The sequence below is a fragment of the Melospiza melodia genome, chromosome 3 (genome assembly GCF_035770615.1).
Source record: "Melospiza melodia melodia isolate bMelMel2 chromosome 3, bMelMel2.pri, whole genome shotgun sequence".
Taxonomy (NCBI): domain Eukaryota; kingdom Metazoa; phylum Chordata; class Aves; order Passeriformes; family Passerellidae; genus Melospiza; species Melospiza melodia.
The window spans coordinates 34,462,824-34,482,079 of record NC_086196.1 but is presented as its reverse complement, the minus strand read 5'-3'; the positions used below and the strand labels follow the sequence as shown (position 1 = coordinate 34,482,079).

The window sequence follows — 19,256 nt, the reverse complement described above, 5'->3', positions numbered from 1 at the left end:
CTTTTTTAGGACTTAATTTGTACTTCTGTTCTCTCTGTGAAAACCTACAGAATTTTACTACCTGGATAGAAAAAAAAAGTCTCCCAACTTCATAGCTAAGGTAGGAGCAACGGCACATTTTCTAACCATCTTCTTGGACTTCAGATGCAAATTCAATGCAGTGCTTTGGCTGGCATGTCTCTTAGGCTGGGTACCCATGAATGAGGATAGAAGGAGTAAGGACTGAAGTTCAAGGCTGTGCAATAGACCAGTTATTTCAGCCCGTGTAAAGTTTTTTTAACTGTTGTTAGTTGTTACTGTTGTTAGTTGTAACTGTTGTTACTTTAACTTACTTTCTTGCTTCCTCCCTTTATTCTATCCTTTCTTCCTACAGATATCTTAATATTATTGCTTCCCACCTCGCATCTCTAGGCTTCCCACCTACATTCCCCGCAGAGAAACATTCCTGCCTGCCAGAGAAACATCCCTGCCTGCCCGTCCGGCTGTGGGTTGCGGCCACTGCTGCGGCCGCCTCCTCTCCTTCCAGCTCCTGCGTCGTTCCAGACTACCTCGCCTTTCCCCTTGCAGCATCGCTTCCCACGGAACAGCCTGGGAACAGCCCCCTGCTTGCCTCTTTCGTCAGGTCAGGCAGGAACAGCTTCTGGGCCAGCAGCGGAGCAATATAAATATAAATATAAATATAAATATAAATATAAATATAAATATAAATATAAATATAAATATAAATATAAATATATTTCAGGCTTCTGCTGAAATTAGGAAAAATATTAAAATATTTACATATTTTAAATATTTTAATATTTTAATATTAATGTGTTAAATCGTGAATTTAAATATTAAAATATTAAAAATATTTAAAGGGTGTTGGCAATCTCTGCACATCAGTTGCTGAGCAGATCAAACCAGCGATCGGCAGTTTTGTATAGTTTTACTCAGATTATTATTCTTTTCTCCCTGCTCACTCAGATCCCAAGAAAGGCCGCCATGAAATAAACAAACTGTCCTTAAAGCCACAATATGACAAGGTAGCACTTGACCCGCACGCTTTATTTTGTAAATAAATAATCCAGCGGGAGCTGGCAGCCGGCGCTGCGCAGGCACCGGGTGTGCGAGCGGGGGGCTCGGGGAAGCGCCGGAGCCCGGCAGCCCCGGTATACCGGGCAGAGCCGCTCCTCTGTCCCGGGAAGGGAGGGGAAGGGGAAGGAAGGGAAGGGGCCGGCAAGGAATCGGCCGGCAAGGAATCGGCCGAGGCCGCCCCATCGATCGCCCCAGGGCGCGGCCCGACCACGCCACCGCCCGCCCGGCCCCCGCGCAGCGCTCCGGTGTCCGGCGGCGAATCCCGTGCCCGGGCTCCGTGCTGCCGCCCCGCCCCGGCGGCGAGGGGCGGGACCGCCGCCGACTCCGCTTTCGCTCCGGCCCGGCCGCCGCTCCGCTCGGGCTCCCGCTGCTCCGTTCCGCTCCGTGCCCACCGCTGCCGCCGCTGCCGCCATGAGCGCGGATCCCGTCGTGTTCGTGTCGGCCGCCAGGACCGCCGTGGGTGAGAGGCGGCGGCGGGCGGCGGAGGGTCGCGGCGGGGCCGGGCGGGTGTCCCGGGGCTGAGCTCTCCCCCTGTGTCCCCATCCAGGCTCCTTCAACGGCGGGCTGTCGTCGCTGCCCGCGCACGAGCTGGGCGCCGCCGCCATCCGGGAGGTGCTGCGCCGCGCCGAGCTGGCCCCCGAGGAGGTGTCCGAGGTGATCCTGGGGCAGGTCCTCACCGCAGGTACAGGACAGCGTCCCTTCGGGGCTGTCCCATGGGAACGGCTCCGGTTTCACCTTCCAGGGCCGTATGCCTTGCCATTGGGAACACGGTTCCTTAACAAAGGACTTGGCTGCTTCTCCCCACACTCTGGGTGATCGAAAGGATGGGGTTTTGGAAAGGAGGTGTTGTGGGGAATAGTTCGGGTTTTTTTAAATCTCTGAAGTAGCCAACAGTGTGCGTGTGAATGTCAGTTCCTTTTCTTTGTTACAGCATCCTTCTCACCTTGCTCATCTCAGCTGCTAAATTTAATATCCTAAGTAATGATAACTGAGGTTTTAAGAGCTAGGCCTGCATTTGTGTTAGTCTGCAGGACTGACCTGCAAGATCTTGTGATGCAACTTGTTTGGAGACAAATATTTTGATTTAATGAAAATGTAACTGGCAGGGAATTGTTTGTTTTGAACTTGTTCCTGCTCTTTCCAGGGTAATGTTTAATCATTAGGCAGCTTTGTATTTTAAATGTGGAGAAAGGAAATATATATTTTTGTCTCAGATGAATCAGATTACTCTGTATTTTCAGATTGCTGAATGATGTGCTCTCCTTGTCCTTTTCTTTGTGTACAAAGAGCTTTGGCCTGGGGAGATGCAGATCAAGACTCTTTTCTTTGAATATAGTGCTCCTATTATCTCCATCAAGATCACAGCAAAGACTGGAAGCTTTCAGGTCCATCTGTGCATAGTTATGCTTTTGGTTTCCACATGAACTTTCAGGAAAAGTTAACTGCTGGTGATGTACAGAAGATGTCAAAAAGAAACTCTTCAGAAAGTAGCAATTTAAATGATTTCTCATCCTACACATACAACAGGCTAGGGCTGATCTGAAGTAGTGTTTCCTCTGACCTGGCATCAAAAGCAGAGCTATAGATATAGAACTATCAGTAGCAGGTATTTATTGATCAATATAAATGAGAGAGGTTATCTGTTTATGGATTACTGCTGGGCACTTCTCTACCCACCAGCTAAAAGTAGGAGTGAGCTTTAAATTTTTGTGGAGTTGGGGTATTGTGACCAGTGACAAGGTGGATTTGTGTTTTAAGAGCAGCCAAAAGCACAATGCTCCTGTTCCCACAGGTGCTGGCCAGAACCCCGTGCGGCAGGCCAGCGTGGCTGCAGGAATCCCGTACTCCGTGCCCGCCTGGAGCTGCCAGATGATCTGTGGGTCGGGCCTGAAGGCTGTGTGTCTGGCTGCTCAGTCCATACTGATGGGAGACTCCAGCATCGTGGTGGCAGGGGGCATGGAGAGCATGAGCAAGGTAAAGCAGAGGGTTAGACTGGCACTGTGCTGACGTGCTGGGAGCAGAGAGCCCCGTGGTGAGACCCTGGGTCTCCAGGCTGGCACCTGGAGCCAGATCAGAAGGGTCGCTGTGCTTGTGAATGAACTTACACATGCAACAGTAGCACACTTCTTTTGAAAAAAGACTTCATACTGTAGCTACTGAAAAGGTGCCCTACAAACACACACTGCATTTAAAATTCCATTTAGCTCTGTTGTGGTGAATGATTTTTGTTGTCATCTCCTTATAGGGGTTCCATACTGTTGTCTCCTTATCACAAAAGTTCCACACCTTCTTGGTGTTTCTCATGGACAGCTCCTCAGAGCACTGACTCTTTCTTCTTCACAAAGCAGCCAACTGACTCCAGTTCCCCTCTCAACCAGCCACCCCACTCTTTTATAGCACTCTGCTTCTCATTGGTTACAGCTGTGGCCTGTTAAAGTCAGGCCTGTTCCTAATCTTTGCTAATTGGCCCAGCTGCAACTCCTTAGGGGTATGATTACTCTCTACACTATCTTTATTTCCTTATATTTCCTTAGATTTCCTTAGATTTTCCTGTGACATATCACAATAAACAGGATTTTTGTATTGTTAGAAGCCCAGAGAAGGAATAACTGAAAATGTTATTGCTTGTCAAGAAATTAGAGCTTGGAAAGAAAGCAAAGCAGTTTTATTTCAAGGTGTTCATCCCAAGGCTGTATTCAGGAATGGGTCTGAGCTGGTGATCTGATTCCCAAGAAACAGATGACCTCTTCTGCCAGGGCTCAGCTGCCTGTGCTGAAAGTGATGTTAACATTCCCTGGCAGCAGAGTGCAATTGGGAACTACCTGGAGGAGGCTAGTAGGATGGGAGAGCTACAGCCATGTGGCCCAGGAATGACAGATTTGGTCTGTGGAGAGGCAGCAGCACTTGCAGTGTGGTGGTCTGCTACCAGGGGAATGCACAGGCCAAATGGCACGCCAGCTGGCAGCCTCTGGAGGGACAGGGAGAGCAGGCAGCTGGAGAGACTGCCAGGGTTTGGGATGGGTACCTCCAGCCAGCCGGCAGGAGTCTGTCTCTGCAATGGTCTGTCTGAATTGTGTACTGGAGATGTGAACATCTCACTCCTTTCAAAATATGCTTTTGCAGGCTCCTCACGTCATTCACATGCGAGCTGGGGTCAGAATGGGAGAGGCTTCCTTGCAGGACACCATAATCTTTGATGGCCTTACAGATGCTTTTTACCAGTATCATATGGGCATAACAGGTAAGTGATGACAGTCCATAAAATGAAATAGTCAACTGGAAGAATTCACTGACGAAATTTCAGAAACCTGAAGTTACAAATAACATGTTTCAAGCTGTCCTTATGTTGTAGTCGTGAAAAAGAAAGAAAGAAATAATATTGAAAGGCGTTGAAGGCATTTTTCATTTTGTTTGTAAAGCTGCTGCTTTGGGTTTTTCTTCTGTCTGAGCTAATCTCTCTGCATCTTTTCTACATCTGAGAAATTTAATGTCAGAAAAAATATAAATAAAATAATCCCTGTATGTGACTGGAGCATTCAGCAGCACAGGTTTACAGTGGGGGGCAGTTACGTAAAGTGCCCTGTGGATATGCTTGGTTCTGCAGCTTCAGGTTATTGCACCCTGGCTGGGATGGTCAGCCAACTGCATTTCCAGACCCTGTTTGTGAAACAGAGTGACTGCAGAAGCGTTCCCTTTCCTGAAGTGGCTGTAGAGAGATCTGAGCGTAGTACTTCAGAGAAGCAATAAACTACAAAAGCTTGTTTGCATTTGTTTTTAATTTAATAATATCATCTGGGAGGTGATTCCACACGGAACTTTTTACCCTCAAGTGAAAATACAGTAGAAAGTCATGAATAAACAAAACGAGGAGATTGGAATGAAAAGGGTTCAACAAACTCAGCTGCTTGCTACAGCAAACATTAATGACTACCTTTGTGCTTACAATTTTGCAACTTAAAATTTTGGCATTTCCTGATGGCAGCTTGCATTTTGTTCCTGTTTCAGCTGAAAATGTGGCCAAGAAGTGGCAAGTCAGCAGAGGGGAGCAAGACCAACTTGCTGTACAGTCACAAAACAGGGCAGAGGCAGCACAGAAAGCTGGCTATTTTACAAAAGAAATTGTTCCTGTTCTTGTACCTTCTAAAAAAGGTAGGTGTGAATGGATAACGAGAGCTGATTTTAAGGAAAAAATCTGTTTTCTGCTATGGCTCTTGTAATCAGTAGATGCTTTCCCACTTACACAGCCTTTTTGTAAGCAAGTGGCCTGTTGCTCTCTTTTTCAGCTTTCAGTGGTTATATTTTAAATAAGAGAGAAGCAATGCAAATTTGGAATATCTCAGTGTAGCTTTCTGCAAATAGTAATAGTGTGTTTATTGGAGATAGAATAACAACCTAGACAAAGCACTGACTTAACATAGGCTTAGATATGGTACCAAAATCAGTGGTTTTCATTTTCTTAAGATTCCTGCTGCACCAAACTTAAAACAGTCATATTGATCTGGCAAACCTTGCCCACCTAGTAAAATGCAGATTGACAATAATTAGGGTTACTAGTTAATTATGTAGTCAGGTTGCATATAATGGGTATGCTTCTCTTTAAATTTGTGAGGGATAGACCTATTACAATGCCTAAACTAAGGTCTTTCTTGAGCAGGGGAATTGCCCAGCTCCTTGTGAGGTAGATGCAAAAACTGAATTTTCCAAAAAGAAATCAAGAATCAGTTCTTCAACAATTCCATTGAACAGACCTTGCAGAAAAAGTCCTGGCTTTAGGCTGGCTACAAACTATTTCATGATAACAGTTTAGATTATCATATTCATTGACATTTGACTATTCTTTGTACCAAGATTACCAGAAGTATCATTTGAAATATAGCCTTCTGCTGAAAGAGAAGGCAATAGGTTAGGAACAGCAAGAACAATACTGACTTTTGCATAACTAGACAGCTTTTTAGCTGCTAGTGTTTGTCTTAGGAAACCTGAGCTGTCTGCCCTGCTAGAAGGAGCTGGAGGGTTACAGCTGCTTGTTAAACTGCCCTGAGTCGGCAGCTGTCTCCAGTGTAAGAATGCCTTGTTGGTTGAAAGGAATATGGTGTATATTCCCACTCAGCATGTTGTTTTTGCTGTCTTTCTGTTTGAGATGTGTTTGTGTGATTAGACACTCTTGTGAGCATAATGCTCTGTTTTGCAGGTCCTATAGAAGTTAAAATAGATGAACACCCTCGACATGGGAGCAGCCTGGAAACAATGTCAAAGTTAAAGCCCTGTTTCCTGACAGATGGAACTGGGACAGTAACAGCAGCTAATGCTTCAGGTTGGTCCACCTGGCTTAAATGACATGGAGAAGAGCTGTAGCTGTTTGTGGCTGAAGGCAGGGTCTCTGTGAGGGGTGTGGCTGCTGTGTGTTCCCTGCTTTGCAGGAAATGGCAATGTGTTTGCCAACATGGGTAGAACTCCATTTTAGATGTAGTGGGGGATTTCTGTAGAGAGTTGTCTTTTGTTTCCTTGTTTTCTATGAAACAATACAAGAGTTTGGACAGTAACAGCAATATTTGATAGGTTGGAAGGACTATTTCCTTTTAAAACTGTGTAGGGGTTTCTGACACTGCAGGTTTGGACAGTGGAAAACTTAAAGATTCATGTTTGAAAATGTTACTCCTGTGGGACTGCCACAAGCAGCTTTTAAACATCTTCCTGTGTCTTTATGCTGCTCCTTCCAAAGCCTGCCAAACAAGTCTGATGTACTTATTTTTCAGATTTTGCTTTGATTCTTCCACCTGCTGTTTTCCAAATAGAATCACAAACATGTCACATTTACAGCGATATAGTTTCAAGTGTTTGTGGCAGAGAACAGACTTAGCTGGCATGAGCAGTACCAACCTAAACCAGTAAATTATTTGTGATTTTTGTTTTGTCTAGATTGTGATTTTATGCAAGCAGGAGAAAGTGGTACAGTAAAAGCCATAAAGTCCCACAAATAGATACAAGCTGTTTGTTATTCCACAGGTTTAAATGATGGAGCTGCAGCTGTTCTTCTAATGAAGAAATCAGAAGCTGCTAGGAGAGGTCTTATGCCTTTGGCTCGGATTGTATCTTGGGCTCAGACAGGTATAGATCCATCTATTATGGGAGTAGGGCCCATTTCAGCAATAAGGAAAGCTGTAAGTAATCATTTATCTATGTATCCATGATGCTAAAACTCTTGGTTTTAATTGCTTTTTGTTTTCTGACCATGTTTTGGTTTTGACCTGTTCTAAAGAAAATTTAGTAGGAAAAAAGTAAACTATGTGAAAAGCGGACTCAAAATAGTGTAGTATATAAGATTAGGAATCCTAGTGCTACTAGGCTAGCACCTGCATGTTGGAAAAAGAAAACCCAAATGCATATGTGTATAAATGGACTTCAGAGCATAAACTAGTCAGGTTTGTGGAAAGGTACCTAGATAACCAAGGAGGCTAAAGATCAAATGTCAGGGATGCTGTAACTAACCTAATTCAGTGATATGGTTCTCATGCTGTGTGTGGCCAGGTTAATTTTCAGATCATGGTCTGAATGTATTTGCAATAGTACAACACTGAGGGAAGGGCCACTGAGTGCCATCTGCATTAGCAAATGGGACAGTGCCCTTTGTGTTTCAGTTTGGCCTGCAAAATGCTTGCAGCTTACAAACTGGATTCCTTTCAGGTGTAACTAAACAGGAAGGTGTATTCCAAAACCACATCTAACATGCTCAGAGCATTACTGAGCCACTGATGTGCTAAGTGCTCAGTCCACAGGACAAGGTTCTCAGTGCCTGAGGGAGCAGCCCTGCTGGTACCACACTGCTTGCTAATGCATCCATAACCCATAGCAGCCTCACATGATTATTTGTTAAAGCTTAGCTATGAAAGTGAGCATGGAAAGAGCTAAGAACAGATTTGCTTCGATGTTCCTTATTTTTTTTCATACTGTGTAAAGGTCTTATTTTGTTCACCTCTGTAATGTCCTGGTGATGTGGAGGTATGACCTGAACTCACCCAAGCTCTGTGGCTTTTGACAAGAAAATCAGAACTATAATGCTAAAGCTTCTTTGTACCAGATCTCAAAGCATTCTTTCAAATGAAGGGTGCAGTGGCTGCATATACAATACAGTTTTAGTATAAACTGTGGGACAGACAAGCAGTACCTATAACTGTACACATACTATGAGAAAGGGCACACTGCTTCATAGAGCATGGTCCTAATAACACCAAGGCTGTGGCTTAAATCCCTTCATAGGCCATTTATTTAAGAGTTGGACTTGATGATCCTCATGGGTCCCTTCCAACACAGAATATCCTGTGATTCGGCAACTAAACTTTGTAGTGTGTGTTACCAAATGTTCAGACCCCCCATGTATTATCACTTCAGAATTATAGAGTAGCACTTTATAGTAAGAGAATGACTATGTTATACATTAAGTGTTACAATAACAATTGTGTATCTTAAGCTTTTCGCAGAAGAATGGGATACTCCATACTGTCTATTTTATCTATAGAAAAAGGCTCTCCTCCTTGACTACAGTCTCAGAGGTGCACCAGTCTGGCCAGCCTAGGTTGTGAAACATCAATAGTGATGATTATGCTGATAAAGTATTGCTGTTAGAAACAAAGCGAGTGGAAGTAAAAATGTACACATGTGAAACATGCCTACGCCTGTACCAGAGTAGGCAATTGCATCACAGGTTTCTCAAGTGAAAACATGAGCCAAACCATCTTCAAAAATAGTCACCTGTGAAAAGCCTAAAGTGCCAGCTTTCAATGTAAAGGCAGGAGAGACTGGACAAATCAGATGTGGCACTGATCACTAATGGTTGACACCGCACTATGTCCTGTTTATTAAAAAGTCTCCCTAATGGAGTCAGACTATGTCCTAAAAAGTTGCTTTTGATCTCTTAAAGCCTGCTTCTGAATGCAGTGTTTGTTGTAGTAAGGGCACCAGATACAGTTTGATTCTCACAATTGCACCACCACTGCTACTACGTATAAAATCAGTCAAGATTTTTATGAGCAGCCAGCATTATTGTACTGACTTGTACTGACTTGTCTGACACTGTGGTCTTCAAGAATTCTGTCATCAACACTGGCTATAAAAAATTGTTTTCCTTCAACTTTACAAAGCTTCAAACCACACAATTTACATCTTATGAAAAGCTTCCTCTGGTGCTGAGGAAGAGCTAAAAGATAATAAGGTCTTATTTGCACTGTTTTCTCAGATTGACAAAGCTGGCTGGACTCTGGAACAAGTTGACCTGTTTGAAATTAATGAAGCCTTTGCGTCACTATCTATTGCAATTTCAAAAGAACTGAAAGTAAACCCAGAAAAGGTAATGATTTGTAGGCTGGCATTAGCTTACCTCCTGTAATTCAACTTGTCCCATTCTGTGCATGTGGATTGTAAAGATGAGTACAGCTCTCTTGCAATCCCTTTGGTATAAGCAAATAGGGTGGGAGCCCTAGCAGGCATTTCCTCACACTGCTCAGTCCACTGGCTTTGCTAGCAGTGTCCCAGCTGAACAACTTCCAGGGTTGCTGCAGTGGATTTTTATGCAAATCTAGGCAACTGCTCAAACATACTTAATTCAGAATTTGAAACTGCTGCCTCAGGTATTATTTCAGTGATGGCAAAAAGCATGGGTATTATTCTCCCCTCCCTAAATTCACCTCTTTTCTTCAGAGCAAAGACTGCACCCTTGCAGAAGAAATACTGATTATTACCAGCTGTTGCACTCATATGCACTTTCTTGCATGAAGTGAGGTTTGGGATTTCAAGCTCACAAATAATTAAGGGCTAGATCCCAGTGAAGTAATATATGTTGAAAATCAGCTAAGCCAGTTAAATGTCTGTCTATGTTGGCTTTTTTTTCCTTTTAGATCAACATACAAGGTGGAGCTATTGCTCTTGGCCACCCTCTGGGCGCCTCCGGCTGTCGCATCCTTGTAACTCTCCTCTATGCATTGGAACGAACTGGTGGAAAACGTGGTGTTGCTGCTCTCTGCATAGGAGGAGGAATGGGAATAGCCATGTGTGTTGAGAGATAAATGTGAGGGAATGAATGAACAGCTAGTATGAACTAGCTTTGAAGCATTTTACTAATAAACTTCTAATAACATTTTAACAGCTCACATTTTGTTTGTTTTGCCTAAATGTAAGTAAGCTTACATCATTACTTTTTGACACTTGAGCACTGATTTGACAGAGGTCAGTGGTTATTGCAGGCACACTAGTTGTTAACACACTCTAGAACCTAAATTCTCACTGCAAGGACACCAAGCTTGCTTTCAAAAATTAAGTTTGTTCACAAGAAAATAGCAGCAACATTCAACCACTTGTTTTATTAACATTTTAGTTATAAGAGTGGGAAGTGTAAGTGAAACAAACATAAATAAAGCCTAAGTTATTCTTCAAGTGCTCCAGACTGAACTGCATCCTCATAGCACCCTCCTTTCTCTTCTTTAGTTTCAGGGTGCAGTTTAATAAGATCATCAATTCGAAGAATAGTAATTGCAGCTTCTGTTGCAAACTTGAGGCTCTTAGTTTTGACCATGGTTGGTTCAAAGACACCAGCTTGCTTATTATCACGAGGTTTTCCATTGATCAAGTCAAGACCAATCCTGGAAAGAAGGAATGCTGTCAGATGGAGAGGGAGAAACAGCAGAAATACAGCTGGGAGTATGCTGGGTAGCTACTGCTTCATTACAGCAATACATACACACAACTGAAGGGCAGGGGAAAAGGAGTTCACTGATAACATACATACATTTATTTTTTTTACTATGCAAATCATGGTTCAGTTAACTGGGAGAACAATTTTCCATGTAGGTCATCAACCCACATCACTTGTTACCAGCCCTCTACCAGACAGATACTTGCCATTTCAGATTTTTGCGATCTGGGTTAACTTGAGCCTCATTGTGGAATGCTCTCAATTTTGCAACAAGATCTGTGGCATCCTGAGCAGCATTTACTGCCAATGTATTTGGAATTACTAAGAGGGATCTTGCAAATTCTGCTATTGCAAGTTGTTCACGTGATCCCTAGAAAGAGGAAAAAAGTTTTTAAACCGATACTACAAGAGAGGAAAAAATAGAGCCACAATCAAGAACAGCACTAACAGGTAGGGGTTTTCACATGCAAAACCTGTGTTTGGGTCAAAAAAACCATAGAATCTAATTGGGAGAGAAAGAATTAACTAATATCCTCCATTTTAAAGAACCATCTTAGATTCTGTAAGGTGATTATGTTTTCATGAACCACAGAAATGATTTCTAGTAGATGAAAATAAACGCCTGGAGATTCATGGTGCAAGTCTAACACATACACAACATTGCTGCTTTCTGCAAGACTTACCATGCTGGTTGCATAATTTTCAAGATATATTGAGAGTGCTGCCTCTACAGCACCACCACCTGGGACAACAGACTTGGATTCCAAAACCCTTTTGACAACACAGAGAGCATCATGTATAGATCGCTCCATTTCATCACACATGAAGTCATTGGCTCCTCTCAAGATAATTGATGCTGAAGTACGAGCCTTTGTACTAAGAAGAAAAGGAATCAGAAGTCAGCTGTGTTGGATGGAATCTAGATTAAAATTCTTCTTGGTAATTTTTTTCTTCTAAAGCCAAGTTCAGTTCAGCCTCATTATTTCAACATTTAAAATAAAATCTTAACATTGTTATGTCCCTTGCAGGATACATACATTGTAACTTAGTCACCATTTAAAAGTCTAACATGCATGGATCTAGTTTGAATTTTAATCTTTTAAAGAAAGACTCAAAGTGACATGACAAGATGTTTCCCCATCAAAGAGGGGAAAGCATACTTAGATAGTAAGAAAGATCCCTTTTGGACAGCCCTCAAGTAAATTAATGACTGCCAATGTTACAGAAAAGGCTGTCACATGTAGCTGACACACAAGTGCCATGGGGAGAGTGTCATTCATGCTCAAATGACACCACAGGAACATGAACACCCAGAAGGGATACTGAAGCAGCGGGAAAGTTATTATCCAAAGTGTGTTCTTGTTAAATGAATTGATATTTAAGTCTTCAGGTACCTGACAGCAGTGACAGCAGCAGAAATGAACACTGTCTTTCACAACAAATGGAAAGATTTAGCTCACACCTCCTTATTCAAATGAAATTACTCAGATGGCACCTATTTCCCTTTACCATCTCTAAAGGGAAGCCAGTTTAGAAATATTTGTTTATTAACAAAAATTTAAGTAAAAACTGCCTAGCAATCTGATTGTTTCATTTACTGTAGTTCACAAAACTTATCCAGCTCCAGCAAAAGATATTAAATACTGGTATTTTTCACCTCTAATTTGCACTGGATTTCTGTATAACTATTTTCCTATGTGTATAACTACTCCAACCACTCAGATAGCATCAAGTAAATAAATGCAATTATATCTCAAACTTAGTAGAGAACAAAACTGAGTATTTTTAAAAGGATCCTTACTTCTTGATTAAAATCAGCTCATCATCACAGATTCTCTCTTGAATCACTTCCTCAGCCTGTCCCAGCATTAATGCCTCAAAACTCTCCTCACCTTCAAGGTTTGCAAGGGTTGAACATATGGTTGCTTTAACAAACAAACAAACAAAAAAGTGAAGTTAACATTCAATTCCTGCACATCACCCTTTGCCCACTTCCCAGAATACGCGTACAGAAAGAAAAGCAGAAATAAAAGCTGCGTTGAATAGATTTTTCTTAAACAACATTTCTAGTTCTCAGGCAGCAATTCAGTAGTTCTAACTGATAAACTGCTCCTTTTGTTCAACTTTTACAGCACTTCTTTTTTCACAGCCAGTACAAGTTCCCATGCTTTACCACAATGAAAAAGTTTTCTTCCAAATTTAAGAACTGACAGATAAAAATATGTACAGGACCAGATTTTTTTAAAAGTATGATTTAGTGATTTAGGAGTTCTTTATTCATCTTGAACTATCTAAACAATGTACTTAACTGTCTAAACAGAGGCTTATGAATGCAAGCATAGTAAAGACTTCTAAACAAACACAGATTATGGCTCCTATTTCCACAAAAGGCCAGTCTTCACAGTGCCAGGCAGCTTCTTCTCCTCCCACAGTAACAATCGAGTTTTACAATACTACTACTTTGACAAAGGTCACTTAAAAGCAACAGTAAAGCTAAAAAGAAGTGGCTCAACTTTACTCATCCTGACCTTGAAGGTTAAGAAGTTGTGTTTTAAAAATGAGTTAAGAAATACCTTAACAACAGCTACTACTTTGAAGAATAAATTTATAAACCAGTTATTCTTACACAGACATACCTCCTGATGCCTTAGCAATCCGCTTAAGGTCCTTTTTGACGACTCTTCGTACTGCCATAGCTCCAGCATCAACAAAGTATTTCAGACACATATCATCAATACCTCCAGTGGTGAGAATCACATTGGCACCAGTGGCCAGAATCTTCTGGATTCTTTCTTTGGTAATATCTGACTCTCTGCAAAGATTAGTGCCAAAGTTATAAAAAGGTATTAAAAAATGTAACATCACATCTTGTCAGCCAACTTCCTGAAACCTTAATGCAGAGCTCTGCAAGAATGGACCACTGCACAAACTTCTTGAAATTTCTTGAAATTTCTTGAAAACTGACTTAATACTAGTTCTGCCTCCACAAGTGAAGGCTTTTTACATTACTATTTGGTATTGGTGGGAAATGTTAGCATTCAAAACATTTTTTACCTCTTGCACTCAGCCAAAATTAGATTGAGCCACCTCAACTGAAGAGACCAAATCAAGCCTGTGAAACCCCACTGCCTCAGTTACTCAAGCTTCCACACACCTCTGCCTTATCTGGTCCAGCTTCTCAGGGTCTGAGATAACAACCTGAACACCAAGCTTCATTTTTGCTTTCTGCAGGCTGAAGTCAAGGCATGCAATCTTTGCATTAACTATTCTCTTGGTCATACCTGATGAGGAAAAATAAGCAAGAAGAATTTTGTCAAATTGATTTAACAGAACATCAAGTCAGCATTAGAGATTAAAATTAGCATTATTTTCACATTTCAAATTCCTACTGTTTGCTTCTCCACCTTCAGTTCTGCCCTACTGCAGAAAACTGCCAATTGAGACTTTCCTGTGTTACCTTTTTACATACCCTGTCCCCAAAAGGTGCATGACCTATTGGTCTCACATCCTCTAAGTCACCTAATCACAGCACAGCTCTGCTAAACGAACAGTTCCCCACAAACCTGGCAGTGGCTCCCCATAAGGGAAGCATTTAAGTTCCACCAGACCACAATGCTACCTTGCTGACACTGATCCAGGGAAATTACACCAACACTTTGTGGATCACTGCTAGCTGGCCGGCTCTAGTCTAAGAAACACTGGGGAAGTGCAGTATTTTGTATTCCTGTTTAATTGTTCTGGAACTGAAAACCCACATGATTTGCAATGAACACAGCCAGTAAGGAGAGCAATGCAGAAATATGGAGAGGACTGAGGTGAGATGGAGGACTTCTGGAAGCCTGTCCTTACCCTGAGAGCCCACGACGCAGTTGAGCGCGTAGCCGTTGACGAGAATGCTCTCCTTCTGGCTGCGGCCGTGGGCCTTCAGAACATTGACCGAGTTGATGGGGTACCGAGCCTGACCCTTCTGGTCTGTGTATTTAACTGCCAGGGCAGCATCCACCACCATGTTAGCAAAGAAATCACCATCACTGACAGGCTGTTAAGGTTAGAACTGAAGCAGGAAACTAGTATTATGCTTAAGGGGAAAAACAACCCCAAAACAAACCATGAACAGAAATAACTGACAGTGCCAAAACTAAGTTTCCAGAAAAGAGCTTCAGAAAGGCATGTAAGTGCTAGCTCTCCTTACCATTCTCTTAAATGAAAGAGTAATTCTAAAAGCTGAAACACTGGTTGGAAATTATGACAGACTAGTATGAAACCTGCATTTTACGTACCTTTTGTTGCTAAAGAAAAATGCATATCCTATGGTCAGTCTGCACAAAAGCTAAAAATGCAGGTTTTTCTGTGCCCATGGAGTAAAATTCACTTATCTTTCCTCTGATTCACTCCCAGGTACTTCTGTAACACATTCTTCTATTCACAAAACTCTGTATCTAGTCTCCCTAATAAGCAAAACAATTGTTAGGGAACAATACCCTTTAAAAGCTATCATGACGGGCCAACCCAAATTTAAATAAACTGCAAAGAGTTTGAACATGCTTTCCTATGCCAGGTCACAATACCTGTAAAATGCCTGTTATAAACACAACAGCTTCAATACTGTGTCATGTTCATAAAAACTGCTGCCAAGGATACTCTAGCCCAGCTACTGAAGCTCCCTAATCAACCACTCCCACTTCACTCACTTGATCAATTTAAAGGATACACTCCTATGATTTTCGAGGACATTGATGTTTTAGCAGCATTAATTAGGCACTCCCTGCCCAATTCATCTGTGTTAATAACAAGATTTTCATTGATGTAGCGAACAGCTTCCCTGCAAAATAAAGACAAATACACTAGTAAAGAACCACTCCCATAAAAACCCAAAACCTGCAACAAATCACCATATTCCACTTGGCACCAACAAGTCTGTATTAATGCAGTCACAAAATGCTGAAATTCAACTGTATCAGATTCTTACTTGCAGGCAAGTCTGTATCCACCGATAATGGAGGTAGGATGAATTTTCTGTTTCACCAGCTCATCTGCATTTTTGAGAAGTTCTGCAGCAATGATTACCTGTTTGAAATACAAACACTAAATAGGTGCATTCCACATAAGCAAAGTAACTACCTTGTGCAACACAGACCTAAAACCAGTTTCTGATGTGAGGTGAGAGCTACCTAATTCCAACCCCCACCAGACTATCTAAAGTCTCAGGCAAGTTTTCAACACTCAGTATCCTTGTTCATATTTCAGTTCTTTCAGTTGTTAAAAACTCAAAACCTAAATTCAGCCTCTATGACCAACCTCCAATATAGGAAAAATCAATAATGAAACAGAAGTGAGCAAATTCCCTTCTGAAGCATCACTTGGTATATGGAAACTATCATCTACGGAAAACACCAAATCTAAACACTGACTTTTGATATATCTGCCTGTAAAACTTGCTACCTACCACTGAGGTGGTCCCATCACCAACTTCTTTGTCCTGCAGGTCTGCCAGCTCACAAAGGACTTTTGCAGCAGGATGTTCCACTTCCAGCAGCTTCAGAATGGTCGCACCATCATTAGTAATGGTCACGTCCTAATTTTCAGAAATCAAATGTGCATATGAGGTATATTTCTATAACACTTTCACTGTTGCACTTCATAATGCTCATACAGAAAGAAATTAATTATTCTTTGCAATTGCCCATAAAATAGCTATTTATAACAAAACTTTCCTGCTTCTTTTTAACGTGGAGTCCCATCCTAGCAACAGAAATGTTACCAGTGCAGAATCTGCCCTTTCTTTTGATCAGAAAAGCCTTATGGTACAGAAATTCATTGAACATTTTGCAAATACTGGATAAGCAGTCATGCAATGACTTCCCTCCAACAGTATTTTATTACATCAGCCTGGAAAATGACAAATTTTCTTCAACTGCTTGAAATATTTCAAAATACAAAATACTGCTTAAAAGTTTATTATGAATTACTTGAGTTATGTCAGCACCTGTTAAACCTGACTGAAATGGTGAAACTGTCTTTTTGCAATCTGATCCATATTTTAAATGGTTACAAAGACTTATCTACAGAAATTAAATAACTGTAACACATACATTACCACAATAGATGAAACTAAAATGATGTAACACACAATAGCCAATTTTACCACAGTTCTCCTACCTTTCTCAGGAAAAAACAGGCACATGCACATTAGGCACATAAAGCACACTAAGTGGGAGCACTTTTACACAGGAATACAAGCACTCCTGACACTTGCTAAAGTAACATTACTTACCCCAATATCATCCACCAACATCTTATCCAGACCAACTGGCCCAAGAGAACTCTTCACAATATTGGCAATAGCAGATGCAGCAGTAACTGAACACATGAAAGAAGTAAATAAAAAAAAGTTTTATCTTCCCAGCTTTAAGATGATTCTTAGGTTTGTAAGGAACAGTGCCAAGAACCAAGAGATCAGGAATTTGACAACAAGTGATCTAATCTAGCATTACATTTCAGCCTATCTAACCTGAGGCCTCACCTTACTTTGCTAGGCTTGCTGCTACTAAAAAAAATACAATCTGCACCAAACCTCACTCTTCCCTCCTGGCTGGTTTAGCTAGCTAAGCTGACTGACCAGAAAAAGAATGGTTTTTCTGCTGTCTCGGTAAGATGGAGGACAGGACTGAGGTCAGAGGAGCAGTGGTGTTAGATCAGGAGGGGTTGGTAGCACTGCTGCTTTTGGCTGCAAGAAGCTGTACAACAAGACTTCACTCTCACTTAGTCCTCAGTTCTGGGCAGACAGAGAACAACGGCATCACCACACATCAATCAGTAAAACATCCTCTGGTCCTTATCAGGCCTATGACTGAAACAAAACATTTACTTCTGCAACTAAGTCACCGAAAAGTGACTTTTCAGTCACTACTAAAACAACACAAAGCTTCTAAAACACTGACTTGTTTAAAGGTTGTTCTGCCATCTTCATATAGGAAAAAGATACAATCAACCTTTTCCTTCAGACCATGGCAAGTTTTTCTCTATCCCACAAGCATAGCCACTTAATCTGGAAATTGAAAAAGTGGTAGTTAAATGGGAACAGTTATAACTCAAGAGACCTTAAAACAACACAACAATTTATTCTGCTTAGGCGGATTAATGTCAGCTTTCTCGAAGAAAGAACCAAAGGTGCCATTATCACGTGGAATCTCACTCGTGAATTAAAGCAAGGCTCGTATATTTTCAGTAGTTGCCTAAAGTACTATCAGAGCTACAGGAAAGGATCTCAGTTCGATCGGGAAGCAAGTTTTGGCTTCTTCCTTTGTCTTTTGTCTACTGAGAATCTGAGATCGGTCTCGGAATTTGCAGCCTTCCCCCAGGACTTGGGGTTGAATCCTGAGCAATGGGTAACACGTTTGAGAAACGCAGTCACAGACACGCATTCCGAGGGTGATCCCCAATTTCCAAATCAGGTTATTTATTCCTTGTGCTGGGCGGCAGGGACCCTCCCCAGCTGCCCCTTCCCCTGCAGAATTCCCCGCAGGCCTTGCAGGCTCAGGCCCTCCGCGGCCGGGACGGGGCAGAAAGGCCTCCGTGCAGCAGCCGCAGCCTCAGCCGCCCCGGCCCGGCGTTCGCTGCTTCTAAGGGACGGAGGGGGACGCGGGGCCGCCACTCAGACTCCTGGAAGCGGCGCGGGATGACGTGCGCTCCTCTGCCGCCTGCCTCCCTCCGTCTGCTCCCTCCCTGCAGGCAGCAGCGGCCCGGGACGGCAGGAATCTCTCGAGAGGAGCGGCAGTTCCCGGGCAGAGCGGGGCGGGTGAGCACATGGCAGGGGTGACTATGGCCGCGCCATGTTCGCTCCCTGCTTCCCCTCCCTTCCCGCCCCCCCCCCCGCTCCCCCGGCCCTCGCCGGGGCGCCCTGCCCTTACCGTTTTGCGTGCGGACCGTGTCGCCGCTGGTCCGCTCGCCGAACACAGCCAGGGGCCCCTCCATCGCGGACATCTTGCCGCCCGGGCGCGGCGCCACACGCACAGGGAAGGGACGGGAGGGCGCGGAGAGGCGGGATGGCCGGGGCAGCGCGAGGCACGCTGGGAACGCGCCCCGCCGCGCGCGGGGGCGGTGGGGCGGGGCACGCCCCGCGGGGGGCGGGGCCTCAGCCCGAGCCTGCCCAATCCCGGGGCGCGGCACCGCCCGGCCTCGAGCCGCGATTGGCGGGCGCCGCTGAACAAAGAAGCCGTGAGACGGGGCGGGGCCGGGGCGCTTCCACGGGCTTCTAGAAGGTGTCGCGGGCTGGGGCGCGCAGGCGCTGGGAGTGCTGCTGGTGGCGGGGCAAGGGAGGGGTGCGGGAATGGCGCCCGCTGCTCTGCGCTGGGACAGAGCCAGCTTCTTAAACTGGGGACTTCGGCATGCGGGGCCATAACTGCCCCTCTCAAACACGTTACTCATTGCTCGGGATTGTATCCCGAGTCCTGGGGGGAAGGTGGGGAAGGCTGCAAATTCCGAGACCAATCTT

General features: G+C 43.4%; 2 protein-coding genes and 1 non-coding gene across 3 annotated transcripts; 1 reads left to right on the top strand and 2 right to left on the bottom strand.

Moving 5' to 3' along the window:
* The first annotated feature begins 1,473 nt into the window (after window positions 1-1,473).
* Window positions 1,474-10,213, top strand: ACAT2 (acetyl-CoA acetyltransferase 2). The gene is made up of 9 exons (XM_063151251.1): window positions 1,474-1,537; window positions 1,625-1,759; window positions 2,870-3,051; window positions 4,201-4,318; window positions 5,083-5,226; window positions 6,269-6,391; window positions 7,084-7,238; window positions 9,311-9,421; window positions 9,969-10,213. Exons 1-9 carry the CDS (start codon window positions 1,489-1,491, stop codon window positions 10,134-10,136), a joined length of 1,185 nt encoding a protein of 394 aa, XP_063007321.1. The 5' UTR covers window positions 1,474-1,488; the 3' UTR covers window positions 10,137-10,213.
* A 191-nt stretch (window positions 10,214-10,404) lies between these two features.
* TCP1 (t-complex 1) lies at window positions 10,405-18,831 on the bottom strand. The gene is made up of 12 exons (XM_063151250.1): window positions 18,673-18,831; window positions 17,037-17,122; window positions 16,209-16,337; window positions 15,732-15,829; window positions 15,474-15,584; window positions 14,612-14,793; window positions 13,917-14,043; window positions 13,399-13,574; window positions 12,564-12,687; window positions 11,446-11,638; window positions 10,969-11,132; window positions 10,405-10,709 (listed from the first exon to the last, which is right to left on the bottom strand). The coding sequence occupies exons 1-12, from the start codon at window positions 18,743-18,745 to the stop codon at window positions 10,493-10,495; spliced, it is 1,680 nt and encodes a 559-aa protein (XP_063007320.1). The 5' UTR covers window positions 18,746-18,831; the 3' UTR covers window positions 10,405-10,492.
* LOC134416904 (small nucleolar RNA SNORA29) lies at window positions 17,709-17,844 on the bottom strand. Its single transcript, XR_010027454.1, has one exon. It is a non-coding gene; the product is annotated as a small nucleolar RNA SNORA29 (small nucleolar RNA).
* Window positions 18,832-19,256: the final 425 nt, after the last annotated feature.

Excerpts from the sequence above, each read along its gene's own strand:
- ACAT2 (XM_063151251.1), top strand. The coding sequence starts at position 1,489 with ATGAGCGCGGATCCCGTCGTGTTCGTGTCGGCCGCCAGGACCGCCGTG. Across the intron at positions 4,319-5,082 it reads GTATCATATGGGCATAACAG|CTGAAAATGTGGCCAAGAAG; the intron begins GTAAGTGATGAC and ends TTCCTGTTTCAG. Across the intron at positions 5,227-6,268 it reads TCTTGTACCTTCTAAAAAAG|GTCCTATAGAAGTTAAAATA; the intron begins GTAGGTGTGAAT and ends TCTGTTTTGCAG.
- TCP1 (XM_063151250.1), bottom strand. The coding sequence starts at position 18,745 with ATGTCCGCGATGGAGGGGCCCCTGGCTGTGTTCGGCGAGCGGACCAGC. Across the intron at positions 14,794-15,473 it reads TCCTCGAAAATCATAGGAGT|TGATGGTGATTTCTTTGCTA; the intron begins GTATCCTTTAAA and ends ACAGCCTGTCAG. Across the intron at positions 10,710-10,968 it reads GATCGCAAAAATCTGAAATG|GATTGGTCTTGACTTGATCA; the intron begins GCAAGTATCTGT and ends CCTTCTTTCCAG.